General features: G+C 45.0%; 1 protein-coding gene across 1 annotated transcript in view; it reads right to left on the bottom strand.

Moving 5' to 3' along the window:
- Positions 1–17,875, bottom strand: part of UBASH3A (ubiquitin associated and SH3 domain containing A) — a 39,390-nt gene that overhangs the window by 15,757 nt on the left and 5,758 nt on the right. Inside the window, exons 5-7 of the mRNA XM_042458841.1 lie at positions 16,959–17,128; positions 8,464–8,672; positions 2,682–2,799 (exon numbers count right to left, since the gene is read on the bottom strand). Coding sequence (XP_042314775.1) covers positions 2,682–2,799; positions 8,464–8,672; positions 16,959–17,128 — 497 coding nt within the window. The remainder of the gene's footprint in view (positions 1–2,681; positions 2,800–8,463; positions 8,673–16,958; positions 17,129–17,875) is intronic.

Genomic DNA, 17,875 nt, shown 5'->3' with positions numbered 1-17,875 from the left:
AGTGAGAAAAAGAGCAACAATGCTTGCACTGAGGACAATGGAGATTAGTGCACCAGCTTTTATTACCGCGCTAGACATGGGATGTAAACACACAGGGATGGATTCTATCACACAGCTCTGTCCCCAGCCAGTACTCATCCTGTACCTGACTCGGCTTCTCCCATCTCTGTGAGTTTACATCTTACACCTAGCGCAGGAATAAATGTTGGTGTGCTAATTTCTCGTTTGTCTATTGGGCTATCTGGTAGACACAAATACTTTGGGCCATCTCTGTATTCGTCTCTTTTCCTTGTTTGATCTCTTCTCTGCATAGAATGATACTCTCAGGGATTACTTCCCTTCCTTCTCCTTCAGTCCTCTTTGCTCTCACTTCATGTAGCTAGCTGACAGCATCCCTAAGGTTATCTTTCTTTTTCTAGACAGAGTTCCTAAAATGACATTTCATTTCCTTTTTACTCTAAATAGTTGTATAGTCAGTTATCATATTTCATGTGTAACTCCAGAGGTTAAATGACCAGAGGTGATATGTATGCTGGTGCCCCCCCTGACATGATGCCAACAGATTATTATCAGTTTTCTATTAGTACAAACCAACATCATTGACATTCACTTCGCTGATGGTGTGAGTTTTTTTCTTGGTGGTAAGAATGTAGGAACTGAACAAAGGCTACCTAGTGTAGCATTTTGTCTTCAACAGAAGTTGACCATGGGCGCTTTCATTCTATACAATTATAGCACTATGATTCTACTTTTATTGTTATGCTTACATCCTGGATTTGTAGTTTTGGGAGGGGTATTTAGAATTCTCAGTCAGAACACTCCAATGTCTCACCAAACAGCAACTCCCAGGATTCCACAGAAGGAAATCAAAGTAGTTAAAGTGGTGCTACAATTGTGTGGGTGAGCGTGCTCCAGGTGTCTCTAAGAAGCTCAAAGCAGATTGTGATGTGAAAACACTGGTCAAGATCTTACATCACATATGTCGTTATGAATGCGTAACTACTGATTATAGTATACTCGACTATAAATCAATCTCATAGATAAGTTGAGGGCAGGTGTTGGGGGCAGTATTATTCATTTTGATATGACCTATGGATAAGTCAAGGCCAAAACTTAGGGGCAAGTAACAAAAGATCTAAAGGATGAAGCAGAAGACAACAATGCCAAGGAACTTACACAATCCCAGCAGGCATAACTGTGCTCACCCTAAAGGGTGGATGGATGAAAGAGTAGAGGGGGTCAGTGCTTCCAGGACAGAATACATTCCCACCAGCAATGCCCAATGCAAAGAAGTGATTGTTGTGCTGGAGCTTGCTTGGGGGAGAGGTCTGGAAGCATCCTCCTGCTGCATCCTGAGCAGCAGAAAGACAGATCTCAATTGCTCTGTGCAGCTCTTGGCTCTCAAGGTAGGAGGGGGGTATTTGTGACCACCATAATAGTGCCTTGAATATAGAAATAACTATAGAGCAGTTACTAATGTGTAAGTCTGTGGCTGTGTCTATATTGCAATTTGACACTGCTTTAACTGCCATGGCTCAATGCTATGGAATTCTGGTATTTGTAGTTTTGTGAGCTATTCAGCCTTCTCTGTCACAACAAACTACAAATTCCAGGATCTCAAAGGATGGAGCCATGACAGTTAAAGCAATGTCAAACTGCATTAATTCTGCACTGTAGATGCAGCCTAGGTTACACATTCACAACTGCTCAACAGGATGCCAGCCACTGTCTGCAGCAGGGCTGTGGAATGTGTGGTTCTTCAGCTATTGTTGTCTGGAGTCCTCATCATCCTTCACTACTGACTATGTTGATTAGAGCTGATGGGAGTTACGGTCCAACAATACCTGGAAGGCCACACATTGCCACTTGTGTTCTACAGTTTGGTTCCAGCATTTATCAAATGGAGGTGTATGTCATCTTAACATGGGTAATTCACCTATCATGGCTTAGTAGTTGGTATGTAGCTGGCTAGATTGTTGAGAGCTTCATAGGTCCTACTTTACATTCCTGGACTTTTTGAGTGCTTGTTTTTACGCCAATCACACGAACAAGGACAAAGTTTAAATCAGAAGCACAAAACAGAGGTATTATTAACTAACATTAATCACTACATAATTAATATAGCTAATTATTAATACATAATAATTAACTTAACAAATTACTAGCTAATTTTCTCAAACTGATTAGAAGAACTACTCAAATGGTCACAACCCAAATACAGTGCGCCCGCGTTTGACGTGGACACACCATATGCAGCTTTCAGCATATGCTGAAAGCCGCACCGGAAGAGCCTTTCGGACACCACAGAAGAACTAATGGGGTGCGTGGCCGTGTTGTGTGCAGGCCGCCGCATTGCCACACGCCATGGGTGCGAGCCCAATTATTTCCTACGCTGATTTCCCCTTATGTGGAGGGATCTGGAACGGATCCCCGCTTAAGGGGAAGGGGCATTATATATCATTAAAAAGTGGCCCTAAAGGTTTGAAAATCAATTCTGAAAACAGGTTTCTTTGTACTTAGGTAGTACTTGAACAACCGTTACTCTTTAATCTACAGGACATGAGCTGAAACCTCAAAACTGTTCAAAAATATACTTGCACATATAACTGTTTATATAGTGGCTTTACTTTAATTTGTCTTTACACATCTGTCATAGTGTAAGATATTCAAAATCCAGTTACCTGTGGAGCAGACATTTTGGCTACATTCCTTGGCAGCGGACTTGGGTTCTTCTGTTTAATGCTTAGTTCAGTTTGATTCTTGGGAGACTGTTCTGAAGCTAGAGTAAAAAAATATTCTCTGCAAGGAAACATTAGATTTCAATGACAGAGTGGGGTGGGGATGGGAAGAATGATAAAATCTAAGTGCACATATCTCCTTAAAACTAAATACAACGCTCAGACTATGAAATAGAAAGGTCATTCCCTGGATGGCCCAAACATGCTACTCTTGCAAAGAAAGTTGAGCTTAATGGAATCCTTTGAATCAGTACTACAGGTGCAGCTATTTATAAGCCACTCTGAGATCTTATTTGTAAACCACTCTGAAATCTTTTTTTATCCCTTTGAAATAAATAATAATTACTCAAAATGGTGGTCTGTGGACTGGTGCCAGTCTGTGAGCTATCAGATGCCAATCCATGGCAAGCCTCCAGGAATGGAAGAATCAGTTGTAAGTAATAGGTGCAAATATGGTGCTGGTATCTGGCAAACTGGGGGAGAGCCCTTCTAGTCCCCACATAAAATAGTTTAAGAAGCACTATTCTGAATGACAATATATCAGATTTTAGTATTAGTGAATGGCTGCCATTTAACTGGCTGCCCTTAATATAGATGGCTGCTGGCTAGCTACTAATACAAGTTAAAGAAAATGCCTATATACTATCCTGGGTCTGTTTCTCTCTGTTCTTTGGATAGAATTTGTTTGCCATAGCATGGTCTAGTGAAATTTGTTTAGTTGCATTATACAAGAGGAACTTCTCCATTGTGGGTAGATCTACACTGTAGAAATAATGCAGTTTGATACCTCTTTACTGTAGCTCCACTCTGTGAAATCCTGGTATTTGCAGTTTTACGACGTCTTTAGCCTTTTCTGCCAAAGTATGCCGGTGCCCCACAAAACTACAGTTTCCAGAATTCTGTAGGATGGAGCTATGGCAGTTAAAGTGGGGTTAAACTGATTTATTTCTACAGTGTAGATGTGCTCTGTGGCAGCCACCATGTGGTATGATCTCTCCTTTGAGATCAGGTGACACTAACCTATGGAGCTTCTGCTGCCAGTTGAAAACCAGCCAGGTTTCTTATGTTTAGCCTAGATAATTGTCCATAGTAATTTTAGTTTTTTAAATGTAGAATTTTACTATTTTATTGTTTTGTCACTGATTTATAGTTGTATTCCCTGAAAATCTCAACTGGCAACTGGAAATGCAATGAGGGAGGGAAAGGTCAGAGGAAAATCTCTGTAGAAAAGCCCACACTCCTATTCAATGCATCAGCAATAGGATTACCCAGAAGTACAGAAGGAACTGAGACAATGGATACAGACATGAAATTTTACTCCTGTCCTGCCTGTATTGAAACTCCTGGGGTAAAGAGGGTTGGGGGAAAACCATACCTCCCTGCCCTAGATTCAAAATGTCAGGACTAGTCCTGAAAAAATAATATCAAAAATAGATTGGAACAGGTGATATGACATGTGGATTTATTTGTTTATTTATTATCCCAGTAAACTCCACCTAATCCCATGGCCTTTGGCCAGTCTGGATGAACCCAAGAATGTTTTAAAGGGTCATTGGTTTGGATAAAACCAGCATGGAAGAGTGTCTGGCATGCTGGACGAGGATTAGCGGAAATCAGGATTTATATCATAGTTCAGCCATGGAAACTCACACTGATCTTGGGCATGCCATACTCACTCATACTAAGAAAAAACAATGACAAACCTCCTTTGAATAAATCTTGCCCAGAACATCCTATGACAGCATTACCATACACTGGAGTTGACCTGAAGGTGAACTCATAGTTGCCTCTCCTCCCTGGATGACCCCTGCCCCTCATGGCTGGCCATCCAGGGAGGGGAGGCAACTATGAGTTTACTAAGATCAATAATTAATGCCTCCTTTGGAAGGCTGCTTTCCAGACAGTTTAAAACTGGCTGTGGTCAAACCCATTCTTAAAAAGCCTTCCCTTGATCCCCTGGAGATATCTAATTACCGTCCGGTCTCTCTTCTACCGTTTTTGGGCAAGGTGATCGAGAGGGCAGTTGCTAACCAACTCCAAGCAGTCTTGGATGACACCGATTATCTTGATCCATTTCAAACTGGCCTCAGGTCAGGATATGGAGTGGAGCCTGCCATGGTTGCCTTGGTCAATGATCTCCATCTGTGCATTGACAGGGGAAGTGTGGCCCTGTTGGTGCTCTTGGACCTCTCAGCAGCCTTTGATACCATAGACCATGGTATCCTTCTGGAGTGCCTGAGGCAATTGGGAATCGGAGGCACTGCTCTGCAGTGGTGCTAGTCCTATCTCTTGGCTAGATTCCAGATGGTGTCGCTTGGCGACACTTGTTCGTCCAAGAGGGAGCTCAAATCGGGCATCCCTTAAGGTGCGATACTGTCGCCAATGCTATTCAACACTTACACGAAGCCGCTGGATGAGATCATTCAGAGACATGAGGCGGGGTGTTGTCAGTACGCTGATGACACCCAAATTTGTTTCTCCATGTCTCGGACTGCTTCAGTGATCAAAGAAGGCATCTCCCCTCTGAATGAATGCCTGAAGTCAGTAATGGATTGGATGAGGGAAAATAGACTTAAATTGAATCTAAATAAAATGGAGGTACTCGCTATAGGCAATCCCAATCCAGGTATAGTGATAAGGTCTCCAGTTCTGGATGGGGTCACACTACTGTGTCCATAGCTTGGGAGTGCTCCTGGACCCGTCACTTCAGCTGTCATCCCAGGTGGATGCAACAAGCAGGAGCGCCCATTATCAGTTTTGGCTGATTCGCCAGCTACGACCCTAGAAACGGTTGTACATTCATTGGTAACCTCTCATCTCGATTTCTGCAATGCGCTCTACATGGGGCAACCCTCATCCCACATTTGGAAGGTCCAATTGGTCCAAAATATGGCAGCCTGATTGGTGACAGGGAGTTCCAAAATTGATTCAATTACATCTATCTTAAAATCCCTACACTGGCTGCCCATTTGTTTCCCTTTGACTTTTGGGAGGAGGAGGACTGGAATGATGAGATATTATTATGGACACAGTATAAGGTATTGGTTATTACCTATAAAATCCTTCATGGCTTGGGCCCAGCTTACCTGAGGGAACGCCTCCTCCCATACAATCCTTCCCACACTCTCAGGTCCTCTGGGAAGAACCTACTGCAGTTAGAGAGAACTAGACTGAAGATGACTTCCCAGAGGATGTTTTCTGTTGCTGCTCCAAAAATCTGGAATGACTTGCTGGATGAGATCCGCCATCTAATATCTTTGGAGGCCTTTAAAAAGGCAATAAAAACGGATCTCTTCCGGCAGGCCTTCCCAAACTGATCTCCTCAGAATTTTCACTCTGCATCTGTTTAGCTGTACCCACCAGACTTTGATCTTGATCTGTTTTATTAACCATTTTATTGGGAATTGTTTTTAATGGTAATTTAGGGTGGGAGGGAGATTGGGGAACTAGGATCTAATATGTCCTGTTATGCTTTTATCTATTGATATTCATGTTTGATTGTATTGTTTTTGTTTGTTGTTACCCGTCTCGATCCAATACAGGGAGAGGCAGGATACAAATAATAATAATAATAATAATAATAATAATAATAATAATAATAATAATAATAATAATCCACTACAGCAAATCATTCTGGAACATCAAACTGGTTTGATTTTTCAATGGCAATATAAATGTCTGCCTCCTGTTCAAGCCCTTCCACAAATCCGTTCATGGCACACACACAACTTTGAATGGATATCTTTGTGGACATTTGGATGACTTTCACTGAAGTTTATGTAAAGACGTTTCTCCCTAGTGTACTTCAGTTCTAAAGGTGGGTTTGCTAATTATCTCTCTCTTTCTCTCTATATCACAAAAAATAAATTTAAGAAATCCTGTAATCATATGTCTTTTAGTGTGCTGAAAGGCAGTAATGACTGACTAATATATAACATTATAAATTGTACAAGTATTCAAGAAAATTGTGCCTGTTATTAATCACATCCACATCGACTATGTACATAGGAAAGATAATGCAGACTTATCTCAATTTTATTTCTGGTATGGCACACAGTGTTCCTCCGAAACCAGTTTGAAATTAGGTGGTTTTTTTTTTACATGCCTGAGGGTTTGATGGCAATTTTATAAATAACTCAGTTTTTGTCTGTGATTTCTGGGAAGATCCTGCATATCTGTTTTTTCTTTTTTACTATTTGTTTTACAGCCAGGACCGGGAGCAGAATGAAACTAGAGGTGAAAGGTGCAGGGAGGAGGGTTGAGGGGCATGTCAGGAAACGTGTCAAGTGGATCAAAATATGTCCATTTGTATTGAGGGCAGCTGGTAAGGGCTGGTTCCATTTTCTTCCCTTGCACTCTGGGCATATGGAAAGCTTTGGCTATACAATGTTGCATGTATTTATAACTCAGAGCTTGTGAACCTACATATCTTCTCTTGCCTTTGACTTTAAGCATTTTTGGCAGCTGAGTTTGCAGAAATGGCAACTCTACTTTTAAGCAGGGTATGAAAGAGAAGGAGGAATGTCCCATGGAAAATGACTATAATTCATTTTCCTGAGAGTAAGTACTATTGAACTCAGTATGATTTACTTCTGAGTAGACCTGCACAATAAGCTTTCAATCTTATACCCATTTTCCTGGAAATGACAAGGCATGTAAAGAATTATGTATAGAATTATGCTGTTAAGTCTACAATTCTATACATAATGATAGTGGGCGGCAATGTCAATGATGGATGAGTGCTGCCAGAGGCTTAGCATCAGTGTTGAGCTGGTGAGCATAGGTGAATATCTATGCATTCATAGATGCTCACCTGTTTAACACTGATGCCATGTGTGCATGTATTGAGAGAAAACAAATCAAAGAGTGCAAAGTATATAACCTGTGGATATGTGAATATACGCCTGCATGAAGTGAATGGAACACAGACACTGCAAATCATTCTGTCATGGGAATGGAAATAATTTGCAACAGCCAACATATGACCACAATGGATACATCTTTTTATGCCACCTTGGATCCGTGATGGGGGACTTGGGTAGCTTGTCTTCTCAATTCCAAGTTGGACTGAAAGGGATACATGTGACCAATAAAAGCAAAATTGGAATAAGAATAGCCCACGTTGGAAATGGGAATGAGCGCTGGTGTAGATGAGCCTTAATGGTAGCAATATTTTGGGAGGAATGCAGGAAGGGGCTTATGCTTGCCATCATATGGGGCAAGGGAATGGCTAAGGTGATGGTTCAAGGTGGAATAGCTATGAGGTGGGGGTGGAAGCACAAAAATGGACCAGGTGGCACATGTAGCCTTAGTCTATGCGTTGCCCACTCTTGAACTAACTGGTAGAGTAGCTATAGTTTCTACACATGGTGTGGGCCAAATAGACATGTAATACACAGGAACCCTGGTACTGACAACTTAATCCCTGTCCATTCATGATCATTTTATCATGCAGCCACATTATATTCTGTCTACTTTGTTATAAGGGCTAGAAATTGGTTCTCTCTTTTTTTGTAAAAAAAGCAATTTCTGTACTTACACAAAATTGCCAATTGTTATCCTTAATGCAGTCACCAGGAAGTTTCTATCCAATCATGCTTTTGTTACTAAAACTAAAAGACAGTATAGTTCTCCTCTCCCAAAACTTTACCTTGAATGCCTTGAAGACAGGCCACTGGAGGAAATTATTTAATAGCAAACTATGCATGCTAGCCAAGTAACTAACCTGTGCTTTACCCAGGTATCAGATTCATTGGCTTTTTCTGTGTAATTCTCAGGAAGAAATCCCCGGCACCCAGTTCGGTGGGAGACACCTATCACCCAGCCACTGCAAGCATCTACTGATTGTATTCGGTCAACATATACATGATCCCCAGCACTCAGCATCAGTTCATCAATGTTCTGAGGCTTATACTGGAATAAGGCTCTCAAAACCTAAGGGAAACCAATAAGAGAGAGGGAGGGAGAGATCAAGGGAGAATATTTTAAAATATGTCAAATAAGTGGAAACTGACATCTGCTTATACTTTATTTGATGACTTGCAGATAAACTAGATACATAAGACTGCAGTAGTGCATTATTAAACATATTCCTACATCTTGATATGGAAATAAAGCCGAGTGGTTTCAACAGAATGCACTTGACCTGGAATACTATGCTCTGAACGCTGCCAAAGCAACCTGACTGTACTTGAAACAGGAGATGGCTCAGAGTAGAACAGAAAGAGAAGCTCCTTGACTGGTTGTTCCTGTCATAACTCAGTTGCCATGGGACAACCTGATAATGTGACACTGGTGCATCACTATGAATAGAAGAATGAAAATTATATTTAAATGTACTATAGTCACTTTCCTTTTTATGTATGTTTCAGGTGCAAATGTGCAATTCCTGTTCTCTTTCACACCCACCATGATGTCATATGGTGTGGTATCAAAGAATTTGCACAATTCTTATCTTCACTCTGTTCCCCCACTTGACTTCTGGCATTTATTAAGATAACTTCTGGTCATCTTGCTGAAAGAGACTGCAGCCATTGCTGAAATGTATTCTTCTGTAGAGCATGGTTGGTTATAACCCCAGTCCTTGTTAATTATAGGCAGAAAACTACTACATACTGGGTGCCTCTAGACAGATTTTTTTTTAAAAAAAACACTCAGGGAGTATTGAGACATTGGAAAAAAATTTCTACCTCCATATTCATGGGCTTGCGTCCATCTTTTCCCCTCCCTCCTCTTCCTTCCCTTTCACCTTCCATTCAACATGGGTCTGATCTCAGAAACTGATTTTCGCCAATTTCCACTGAACCTTTAAAAATTATTATGCAGGAATTATCATCAAAGTACTAAAGTGCGTTAGCGATATTGCACTAGTTAAGCATTAAGATCTTTCTCTCACATTTATCTTAATCTGTATCCTGGAAACAGTAGCTATGATGATTATGTGGCAGAACACATCTTTACTGCTTCTGAGCTGGTAGAAACACACAGGCAGATACAGAAACATTTCATTTTGTAAATCCCTGAATTCAGGGGCATCATTGGGGGCATGCAGGGGGTGTTGGTTGCACTGGTCAAACTGGATGACACCCTAAATGCGGTGGCACTACATTTCCTCAAAACATCCAAGGGGTGGGGTGAGATGAAGTGCGGCTCAGTGGGAAGAGAATGGATATGTTTGCTTGTGATGAATAACCGTCTCCTTTCTCCACCCACTGGAGAAAGCTCCTCCAGTCTCAGAGCTCAGTGGTAGTGGTGGTGGCACCTTGAGTTGCCCCCCCCCCCGCTCCCCTCCGAATCCCCCCCCCTCCAGGCGAAATCAGGGAATGGAGAAAGGAGACAGATGCATCCATGCACACTTGCTCCCCATGATCAAGCCAGCATTTCCTTTACAGGGGGTTTGGGTTGACCAGCAGGCGGCCAGTTTCCCCAAGTTTTCTAGGGGTGAAAACCCTCCGGGCATCCACCTTCCCAACAGAATCCGGAGGAAGATCCTATGGGGTTATTTTGTTGATGTTTTTTCCCTTCTCAGGCCGAAGGGGGAGGAGGCAGGGGCTGTGTTGTCCTCCAGGAAGGACAAGAAAGGTCACAAGCCTCCTCCGGCTGAGCGCACCTTTCTCAATTGGGTTGAGGGATATGGGGTGTTCATGGCAGTGGTTGCCATGGCCTACCCTGAGAGGGGGTGGCACCTCATCAGCCACATGCTCAACGTCCTCAGGGCACGGTCCATTGGGGGCGACGCGGCTGCCATTGCCTATGATTCAGCCTTCCGACAAAGGGCTTCACAGAGTGGTTTAGACAGATGGGACCTCATTGAGAGCGACATCTGGCTGCTTGAGGTCGGTCCTCATGCCAGAGCCAGGCCCTCAGCCAAGTGGCAGGGGAAGCGAGACCCCAAGAGGCTCCTCTGCTGGGAATTCAACTCAGGAAAGTGTGTGCGCCCCCAGTGCAAGTTCGAACATTGCTGCGAATTGTGCTTTGGCCCCCACGCCAAGATAGCATGCCCTCGCCCTTCCGGATCCCAACAGCCCTTTCACTTGGGGCACCCCACCCAGGCAGCTTCCGGAAAAAAGGGAGCCCCCAGCTCCGACTCCGGAAAGGTGGGGGTCCCCAGTGAGATGGCCCCAGCTGCCTCGTTGGGTTTTGGGCTGGCCAGCACCCCTGTACGGCCTGATGCCCTCCTCCCCCTGCTTCGGCGCTACCCCGACAGGAAAGCAGCCTCCCTCCTGGCTTCCGGCTTCACAGAGGGTTTCAGGATCCAGGCGGAGGGCTCCAGGCTGCCTTCCGATGCTCGGAACCTGAAATCTGCCAGGGACATGCCCCATGTACTAATTGACAAGGTCAACAAAGAGATTCAGTCAGGCAGGGTGGCGGGCCCTTTCCTGTCGCCGCCCATGCCCAACCTCAGAGTGTCCCCTCTAGGGGTGGTCCCCAAAAAGGCCCCTGGCGAATACAGGCTCATCCACCACCTTTCGCACCCCCCGGGGGGTTCGGTCAATGACGCCATCCCGCCGGAGCTTTGCTCTGTCCGCTATGCCACCTTTGACCAAGCGGTCAGGTTGGTCCGCTCCTGCGGGCGGGGGGCCCTCATGGCCAAGTGTGACATCCAATCGGCATTTCGTCTGTTGCCGGTACACCCTGATGATTTCTGCCTATTGGGTTTCAAGGTAGAAGGAAAATGGTACTTCGACAAGGCCATGCCAATGGGCTGTTCTGTCAGTTGCTCAGCTTTCGAAACCTTCAGCACCTTCCTGGAATGGGAGGTAAAACGCAGGGCGGCTTCACCCCTGGTCACCCATTGTTTGGATGACTTCCTTTTCATGGGTGAGGCACACTCTGACACATGTTCCAGACTCCTGGCCACGTTCCAGACACTGGCTCGGGAGCTAGGAGTCCCGCTGGCCCCCAACAAGACCGAGGGCCCCGCCACATCTCTCACCTACCTGGGCATTCAGCTTGATTCGGTGGCCGGCATTTCCCGACTCCCCGCTGATAAATTAGAGGCGCTTCACACCAAGATCAGGGCTATGCTCTCGGCCGACAAGGCGACTTTAAGAGACATCCAGTCCTTGCTCGGCCACCTCAATTTTGCTTGCAGGGTGGTTTCGCCAGGCAGAGCCTTTTGTGCCAGGCTGGCACGGATCACAAAGGGGGTCACAGCTGCACATCACCATGTCCGCCTGACCTGGGGCGTCAAGCAGGACCTGGCTGTCTGGGAGGGTTTCCTCAACCAATTCAATGGGGTGTCCATATGGCAGAGATCCTGGGAGCTGGGCCAGGGCCTACAGGTACATTCAGATGCAGCAGGGAGTTTGGGATTTGGGATTTATTTCCAGGGCCATTGGTGCGCCAAGCGGTGGCCCGAGCATTGGGCCAACAGCGACATCATCCGTGACCTCACCTTCCTTGAGCTGTTCCCAATAGTGGTCGCCATCTACCTTTGGGACGAGGCTTTCAGCAACAAGGCCGTCTGCTTCTGGTGTGACAACCAGGCTGTTGTCAACATCATTAACCGCCAGAGTTCCAAATCTGATAGGGTCATGCAGCTGGTCAGGCACTTTGTGCTTCGCTGCTTACAACGTAACATCACCTTCAGGGCCCGTTTTGTACCAGGTTTAAAAAATAATGTGGCAGACTCTCTTTCCCGTTTTCAGGACTCCAGGTTTCGTCTACTGGCGCCCGAGGCAGACCCCTTGCTCACGCCTTTTCAGGAAGAGCTGTGGGAGGTTGGCAAGCCGCTGTGATGCAGGGCATCCTCACATCCGTGGCTCCCGCCACTCTCAGGGCCTACTATAGAGCTATGGCGAAGCTTCAGGTCTTCTTCAAGGCAGTCAACTTGCCGGCCCACTGGCCTATACGATCCCACATCGTGCTCAGATTCCTGGTGTGGTTGAGAGAAGCTGGCACATCACCTCGAACTATGTCGGTACATTTAGCGGGGATTTCGTTCTTTGCCAAAGCCGAGGGACACCCAGACCCTTGTGCCACCTTCCAGGTCAAGAGGATGCTAGAGGGGTGGAGGCGAGCACACCGATCCAACATGGACGGCAGGAGACCCATATGTTTCGCTCTCCTTGACAAGCTGGTGAGACAGCTGCCTTCGGTTTGCATCTCCTCCCTGGAGGCAGACCTGTTCAAAGCAGCTTTCATCACGGCTTTCTTTGGAGCATTCCGGATAGGAGAGTTGGTTCTTGGCTCCAAGGCCGATGGATCGGGGCGGGCCTTGCAAATTAATGATATATCTTTTGCACATAATGTTGTCTACTTAGTTCTTCGCAGGTCTAAGAGTGACCAGATGGGGAGGGGAACAACTATTGAACTGCGGAGGCTCCGAGGCTCCCATCTGTGCCCAGTAAAGACGCTAAAGCGGTTCGTGGCTGCACGCCCCAATCGAGGAGGCCCCGTTTATTCATTCTGATGGAACCCTGCTGACGCGCTACCAGCTGGTGTCGGTGCTACGGATGGCCCTTAGGAGCCTTGACTTGCCGCCGCAAGAATTCAGGGGCCACTCGTTCCGGATCGGGGCTGCCACATCGGCTTCACAGTGTGGATTAACGGTGGACAATATAAAAAGGCTTGGGAGATGGAAGTCTGGAGCTTTCGCGGGCTACATTCGCCCTAACATGGACTCTTGCAACTCTGGGTGTGCTGGGTTGTAGGGTTGGCGGAAGGCAGTCCCTGCCTTCAGTGGCGGTAGCATAGGTCTTGGATCTGGTGGGCGTGGTTTCCAGGGCTGCGTAGCACTGGATCGGGAGTCCATCCGGACATGGAGGGGTGCGGCTGCGAGCGATGCCGGGTTGCCATTGCGGGGGCAACATCGGCACAGCTCCCCTTCCATTGACAAGGGATAGTTAGGCATTGATGCGCGTTACAAATATGCGATCAATCGCCGAAATGGTTGGAGCGTAAGCATTAACAAAATCCCTTGCCATCCCGAAGCTTGGCCGTGACCAAGCACCTTGGTTCATTCACTCAGCACTGGGCTGATGAATGACAGATCCAGACCTCATGCATTTGGTGCCAACCCTACATTCGATATCCGCTGTCTTTTTATATGCTATTAAAGTTGTGGCCTTTCCTCCAACATGCCTGTGCTCATTTGTCCGCGGTGGCGTCCCTCTAAGGCAAAAGGTAGTTTTTTGAATATGGCACGTAGATCTTAGATATGCAGATGGCTTAAGGAAGATGAAGGGGCTTGCTAAAGGTGGCAACAACCCCCCTCAGTCTACATTTCTTATGAAAACTGAAAATCAAAGATAAGTTTCTGCAAACACATTAAACAATCTGTGCTATGTTCCTAACTAACCCTCCTGTCTGCTCATTTTAGGGTACTCCAGATCTTGTTGGTGTAAAATCAATGAAGTAACCATCAATCAAAATTAACCTTTCTCATCTCCCGGATATCAAAACAAATGCATCACTATGGAAACCTTCTGAGGTTCATCTGAAGAGCTATTAAGATTTTGTTGTCCACAGAATCATCTTGGTCTTGGGCTAGTTTTAAAGTGTATACAGCACTCCATAATCTAGTTTTTTCACAGCAGCCAGCCCCCCACCCCACCCTACTTGCCCTCAGGGTTTAGTCTGAGTCACTATCTCCCTTTATTTGTGCTCAGCACTCTGTTTGTTCCTATAAGCTCTCCAAGACTGGCACTCTCAAGCCTCACAGTTTGAGTCATTCCTACTTTCCATGGACCTTTCCTTCAAGACAGATAGCTATCACCCTCATCCAACCCCCAAACTCCACCATCCCCTTTCAACATTCAAGTTTGGTTAATTCTATATGCTGGATGTTAAAACGAGTTATTCTTGTGTTTGTACTCTTTCCTATGCCTTCCAAATATAAGTTGTCTTAGTTAATCCACACCTGTGCATGTATTTGATGAGGAACTGGAAAGCTTATGTCTCATTTCATCACTTGTGTGCAAAAGTGTAGGTGACTGTTGCTCCAGCACTCCCATTCTTCCTGATCACTACTGTTGCACTGGGGTGCACACTGTCTTGCTGGGGGATGCTATCTTCCTTGCTGAGGAAAGAGGTAGAGAATACTCCTTTTGCTTCTCCATAAAATGACACATACAAGGATACGCTCAAGTTATCCCATATACATTACCTGCCCTTTGTTCTTCTACCTGAATGAGTCATTACAATGCTGCATTATACAACTCTAAATAAATGACCACATCCTTTCTTTTCAAGAAGTAGCAAATCTTAGAGTGCTGGAGGGCTGTGGTTTTCAAATATGGTGTTCCACGGAATCAACTTTCTGGTAACCAGTCAGGGAGAATATCATATGATCTGCCTAGCAGCCAGCAATGAGGTACTCCACCTGGTGGTGATAAGATGATTTTGATCCATGTTTGCAAGGTGCTATGAAATTAGAATGCAATGGGGGGGGGGGATGGTGGAAACTCCTGATAGTTTCCATTACACACAAGACTACCTCAACCATTTCTTTACTGCTCAGAACCACTCCCATTATTAACAAAAAGCATCTATTAGAGAGTGTGAGAACAAGCACCATAGTGATTTGTTGTGCAGAAGAAAGAGACTTCACAGAATACAAATAGTACAGGCAATTTAATCTGTGTTTATACAGTGTTGTTGCTGTGTGCCTTCAAGTCATTTCTAATTTATGGTGACCCTAAGGCAAACCTATCACAGGGTTTTCTTGGTCAGATCTGTGGGTTGTTTTTTTTTTTGGAGGGGGGGTTGCCTTTGCCTCAAACAAAACAACCAAACAGCTTCATTTATATACCACTTCATACTGAACTAACAGTGTCTGAGTGGTTTACAACAGTAAGATAATTGTCCACAACAAGCTGGGTACTCATTTTAGTGAACTCGAAAGGATGCAAGCCTGAGTCAAGCTTGAGCCCTGGCTAGCATTGAACTCACAACCACTGCGCCAACAGGGCTCAAAAGGAGGCTGAGAGAGTGTGACTTGCCTAAGGCTACCCAGTGGGCTTTTATGGCTGAGCAGGGATGTGAACCCTGATTTTCAGAGCTATAACCCAACACTGAAACTACTACATCATGCTCTCTTGTTTATATAGTACAAAGGAAAAATTTGCAGTGGGAGCATTCAAATGTATGTAACTGCTGTGTGTTTTCTCCCACTCACTGCTATCACAAGTTTATCTACCAATAAGAGCTAAACTCTCATAGCTGCATTGATTATACAAAGCTCTTTTCGACCTTCTTCATGAATTTACTCTATGTAAGCTTAAAATCAGTCTTTTTGTGTATCCAAAAAGATTTTTTCCCCTTTTGATAAAGGTTATACCCCCGAAAAGGTTAAACCAGGCCTTGAATTTTGTTGGTAACACCAAGGAAAGCTTACAGTCTTAAGCTTGTGTCATCTACAGTAGCGGAACCTCCTGGCATGCAAAATGACAGTTCATGTTAGAGTGCACAGGTGCGTTACAGACCGACCCTTTGGGGCGGCCTGTAGGTGCTCCTTTCCCCGCCGGATCGGGGCCTCAGCTGCCAGAACCGCAGCCTCAAAGGCCCTGATCCGCCGCTTTCTAGGCCGCAGGGAAGCAGCAAAAGGCCGTTTCACCGCGGCCGGTGGTGGGGAGGAGAAGAAAGGGGCCGCTTGGCTCCTTTCTCCCTTGCGTTGCTGGCGCAGCTGTCTAAAGGCTGCGCCAGCAATGCAAATCACGGAAGGAGCTCTGTTTCTGAGCTCCTTCTAGCGCCGCGGAAAGGGCGCTCTATGTGCCCTCGTGTGGTGCAAAGACATCACGTCTACGCTGCCCCGTTTGGAGGCGGTGCGTTCATGACGTCATAATGGCGCCCCCCATGTGGAACGGGCGCTGTCATTTTGTACGTCCTGGGGATGTATTAGGGTTAGGTGCGTGCATAAGGCACGCACTTTCCCGAACCCTAGTACGTCCCCAGGACGTACTTTATGCCCATCTGTAATGGGCCTCAAAGTCAAATAAAAACAGATGGTATCAGTCTTCTTAGAGGGAGTGAAAATAAAGTGAAGTGTCCCTTAAAGTTGATGATGAATGGGAACAGAGCTTAGAAAAGAGTTTTTAAAAACTACAACTCCCAGAAAAACCCAACCTGGAGTCACACTGACTGGGTGATTCTGGGAGCTGCAGTTGAAAAATAATTTTTCCAAGCTCTGAAGAGAAGTGCTTAACATCTGTGTTGCTAAACAGCCAGAGGGAGCTTTTATAATTTTAAAGATGCAGGACTATCTAGTTATATACATACCTGGTAATGCACAAAGCGCATGTCTCTGGAATACAGAGCTGCCATCCAGTTGCAGGCTTGCTTTGGATTGATTGATTTGGCCAGTTGTTCCAAAGTCTTTTGATGGTGAGGATAAAATTTGTTGGCCAATGTAAGATGGAGCTGCTTGGTTGAAGGTTTAATAGAACAGTCTACAGATAAAGTAACAAGTGGTATTATTTGATGAGATTATCACAAGATTATTTCCGGGAATTGTATTCTAAAATGTTTTCCATGACGGCACTGAGTCACATGACAATCACAAGATTGTCTAAATCTAAAGAATGTCCCATCAAAATTATTGGGACATACGGACAGGCATGAGTTATATAATTGCAGCTTGTAGTTTTAGCATGCTTTCACAGATTCAGATGTATTCTCAAAGCTGCACACTGCCAGGTGATGCCTGATTCAGAAAAGGTGATGTTTCTGCAGTAAGGAAATGTATATAGGGGTTTCCCTGAAACTAATGGTGCTTAAAGTGCATGCTACTTAAAACACGCAGCTGAACATATTATCTTTTTTTTTTACTCACAAGTAAGCATAGGGAAACTCTCTGTTTTATATATATACACACACACACACACACACATTTCTGGTACACATGGCACCTAAAAACATGAAAGCCTGCCTTGCACACATGTGTGGGAGGGGTGAATTTGTGTTTCAAAATGGCCGGGGAAAAGGCATATATGCACATGGAGATGGACCCAATCTGAATAAAAACCCTAAGAAACCTTTTGGACCAGAAGAAGAAGAAGAAGAAGAAGAAGAAGAAGAAGAAGAAGAAGAAGAAGAAGATACTATTCAGATGTACATTTAATTTAGCATGTCATCCATGGACCAAGTGGTGCTTCCTCTTTAACAAGAATGAGCACAAACCACATTTAGTTGGACTG

Source organism: Sceloporus undulatus, chromosome 3, assembly GCF_019175285.1.
Source record: "Sceloporus undulatus isolate JIND9_A2432 ecotype Alabama chromosome 3, SceUnd_v1.1, whole genome shotgun sequence".
Classification (NCBI taxonomy): domain Eukaryota; kingdom Metazoa; phylum Chordata; class Lepidosauria; order Squamata; family Phrynosomatidae; genus Sceloporus; species Sceloporus undulatus.
The sequence above is the reverse complement of the archived record's forward strand: the minus strand, read 5'-3'. Positions and strand labels throughout refer to the sequence as shown.